The following is a 3,274-nucleotide window of genomic DNA, read 5'->3' as shown; positions in this document are numbered from 1 at the left end:
CCCCCCCCCCATCTCTCTGATTTGTTACAACCGTATGTCCCACCACGTTCCCTGAGGTCAGCGGATCAATTGCTCCTCACAGTTCCAGGAACTCGTCTTAAGCGCAGAGGGGACAGGGCCTTCTCTGTAGCAGGACCAAGACTTTAGAACGAGTTACCTCTGCTTGTCAGACAGGCCCCCTCCCTCTCGGTTTTCAAATCCCGTTTAAAAACTCACTACTATTCAGTAGCTTTCAATACCAGAGGATCTGTGTTTTGAACCTGTACGCTCCACACTGGTTTGTCGTCATATTTATTATCTGCATCGTTTTTATGTCTATATTTTTGATTTACTTCATTTTTTATATTGCTTTGTGTGTTGTCTGTTGTTCTGTCTGTACATCACTTTGGTTGGCCTTGTAGATGTTTTAAGTGCTCTATAAATAAAATGATATGGTATGGTATAATAACAGAGCCCAAATGGCAGACAAGACAAAGTTATCCGCTGCAGTGCCGCAGCTCAATAATGTGATGAACTGATGACAATAGTGTTGCGGGATTAAACATCAACAAATGGGTTTGGGTTAGCCTTCATTGCCCCACTGTGCACTCTGAAACAAAGTCCTCCAGCTGCTCCCCGAGCGCCCTAGATGGCAGCCCTCTGCTCCCCACATGTGGGCAGTGGTAGCTCAGTGATCTGTGGTTGTGTCAAGAAGGGCTTCCGTACGGTGACCGTGAGGTGTAAATGAACAACATTTGAACAAACAGAATTATATTAACCCAAAGCGGAAGTGACCGGAATCACATTTACCATACCATTTTATTTATAGAGCACTTAAAACAGCTCCAAGGCCAACCAAAGTGCTGTACAGACAGAACAACAGACAACACACGAAGCAATTGAAAAACGAAATTACGTTGAAAAAATTTAATAAATAAATGTAATAAATAAATAACCTAATAAAGTAAATAAAAAAAAATACACTAAAAACAAACCCCTCCACTTCTGGTTTTACTTAATGCAATTCAGTTTTTTCAAATGTGATTCAGTTTTTTCAAATGTGATTCTGGCCACTTCTGCTTCATCCACTTCCGCTTCATCCACTTCTGCTTTGGCCACTTCTGCTTTGGCCACTTCCGCTTTGTCTTAATGCAATTCTGTTTTTTCAAATGTAGTTCATTTACACCTCACAGCCACCGTACATCCAACTAAAAATAACAATTGCCAAATCTTTGTGCGAGTTCATCCGCTGTGAGGATCCCAACGAAAGGGAGCAGCCGAAGAAAGAAAACAAAAAAAAACGGGTTTATTACAGAGGGAATGTCAATGATGACATTGCAACTTTGTAGTTAGTTTACAAAGAACAGTTAACCACAATGAAGATACTAAAGTGACGTAAATTGTATGTTTTGTCAAACGAATTGAAGCGGTAACGCTCCACTTGAGCCCAACTCAGTTCTGCTCCCCGCCTCTTTGGGTTCCACACAGCCTGCTTCATGTCTGAAAGCTCGCATCTTTTAGGCCGTGCTTGGCTTCATCAGTGATTTACGAACGAGCAGAAGAAGCTGAAAGACAGACTGGTCTGTGCGGCCATTTTGCAGTGCTGTTTTTGAAAGTGACTATAGTTTTATTTTGACTAGACTGATGAGAGTTAACTGTTAGTCAGGGCCAAGACTAAAGACGACTGCTGTTGTTAAAGCAATCCTAGTCTCAAAGGTTTGACGATGGTTCATGCAAATACTATTTTATAAACCTTTCAGTGTCACCTGGTGGTTTTCTGTCTGTGAACGGATAGAGGGAGGTGATAAAGGGCTACGAGTGCGGCTGTGACACACAATAAATGTCAAAGGTTGGCGACGATTTAAGGCTCTTAATGATTTGAGCATTTGGCAAGAAATCTTTTGTTCTGATATTGCTGAGTAGTTTTTGCTAACACTCATTTTTAACGTGTGTGTTTATAGATATTGCAGTGCGGCCACACAAGATTTTAAGAGGTCGTAATAAGATTCAGAATTTCTGGGACCATGTCGGACAGTTTCACCCTCTCTTGACTGAATTGTGACGTACTTAATTGCACCTGCAGGGCAGAGTGTGCCACTTAGTAGTTGATAACTGAGTTAAGAAGTAATTATGTGGCCAGAGACCAGAGTTTTGATGAGAGCGTTGAGGAAACAGCAGATGAAGATCAGTGTGAGGTGCAGGACATGGAAAATGACGATCAAAGGAAAAGTTTTATTTACATTCAATTCTGTGGTTATTTATAAGAATAAATAAGGGCAGCAGCACCTTCCTCTTATAGCTATCTGCAGCAGGTAAGATATTAGATGTTTATAATTTTTTTTTTTTTTACAGATCCTCACTTTAAAATATCTGAACTATTCTTTTTATAAGGTGTATATAGAAATGTTTAATCAACCGACTAAAATTAATACTAATTTCATTGCTAAGCTTTAACCTAAAGCCAACAGCGGGTTAGTTAAATTAAAAACGGTGAATTAATTGCTTGCTTTACTCTGAAATTAATAAAAACTATTCACTAAGCTTCACATGAACTAACAAGGTTGTGAGTTTTATAGACAAAGCCACTCTGAGTTTTATTTTTTTTGTGTTTGTGCTAAGAAGAGCTGAACTAACCATATAAGAACTCCTGTTCAAACCCTCTGTCAAATGTGAACAAGCGTACATCTTCAAAATAAAACACTTATTTTCCACCAAAACTAACACAAACGAAGTGTTGTAAATTAACACCTCAAACACAGAAAAGAAAAGTCCTTCTGCTAATTTAAAATCCTTTACACAAAGAACTCTGAGGTATTTATAAGTTCCAATAAATCAAACCCTTTCACCGTATGGACAATGTACAGTAAGCGAACTGGGTGAGATGTGACTGCAAGATGTTTCCAGCTTCACCAGTGACAGGCAGCCATAACAGAGACCTGTAATGACTCCAGAGTGTTGTTTCTGCAGAGAGACTACGGCGGCCCTCTGGCGTGTCGGAACGGGGACTGCTGGGTACTTGAGGGCGTGATCATCCCCATGAGGCGCTGCGGACACCCGGGGCAGCCCAACATTTTCATCCGCGTCTCTGTGTACGTCGACTGGATCAAGAAGGTCATGGAGATGGCTTAGAGGCACCGTAGGCCTGATCCGATGTCCATCAGTCATGGTTTTAACGTTTTAAACTGTGAAATGTACATTTCAAGGTGTTTAATTCCAATATATTATGAGTTCAACCGCTATAATATTACTGTCATACTACATGTTACTATGTCATACTACATGTTACTATGTCATA

General features: G+C 40.3%; 1 protein-coding gene across 1 annotated transcript in view; it reads left to right on the top strand.

Moving 5' to 3' along the window:
• mst1 (macrophage stimulating 1) overlaps nucleotides 1-3,108 on the top strand; it is an 18,500-nt gene extending 15,392 nt beyond the window's left edge. The window contains exon 18 of the mRNA XM_037679370.1: nucleotides 2,947-3,108. Coding sequence (XP_037535298.1) covers nucleotides 2,947-3,108 — 162 coding nt within the window. The remainder of the gene's footprint in view (nucleotides 1-2,946) is intronic.
• Nucleotides 3,109-3,274: the final 166 nt, after the last annotated feature.

This window comes from Nematolebias whitei, chromosome 7 (genome assembly GCF_014905685.2).
Source record: "Nematolebias whitei isolate Nwh7 chromosome 7, NemWhi1, whole genome shotgun sequence".
Classification (NCBI taxonomy): Eukaryota; Metazoa; Chordata; class Actinopteri; order Cyprinodontiformes; family Rivulidae; genus Nematolebias; species Nematolebias whitei.
Note: the sequence above shows the minus strand (reverse complement) of the source record. Positions and strands in the feature narration are given on the sequence as shown.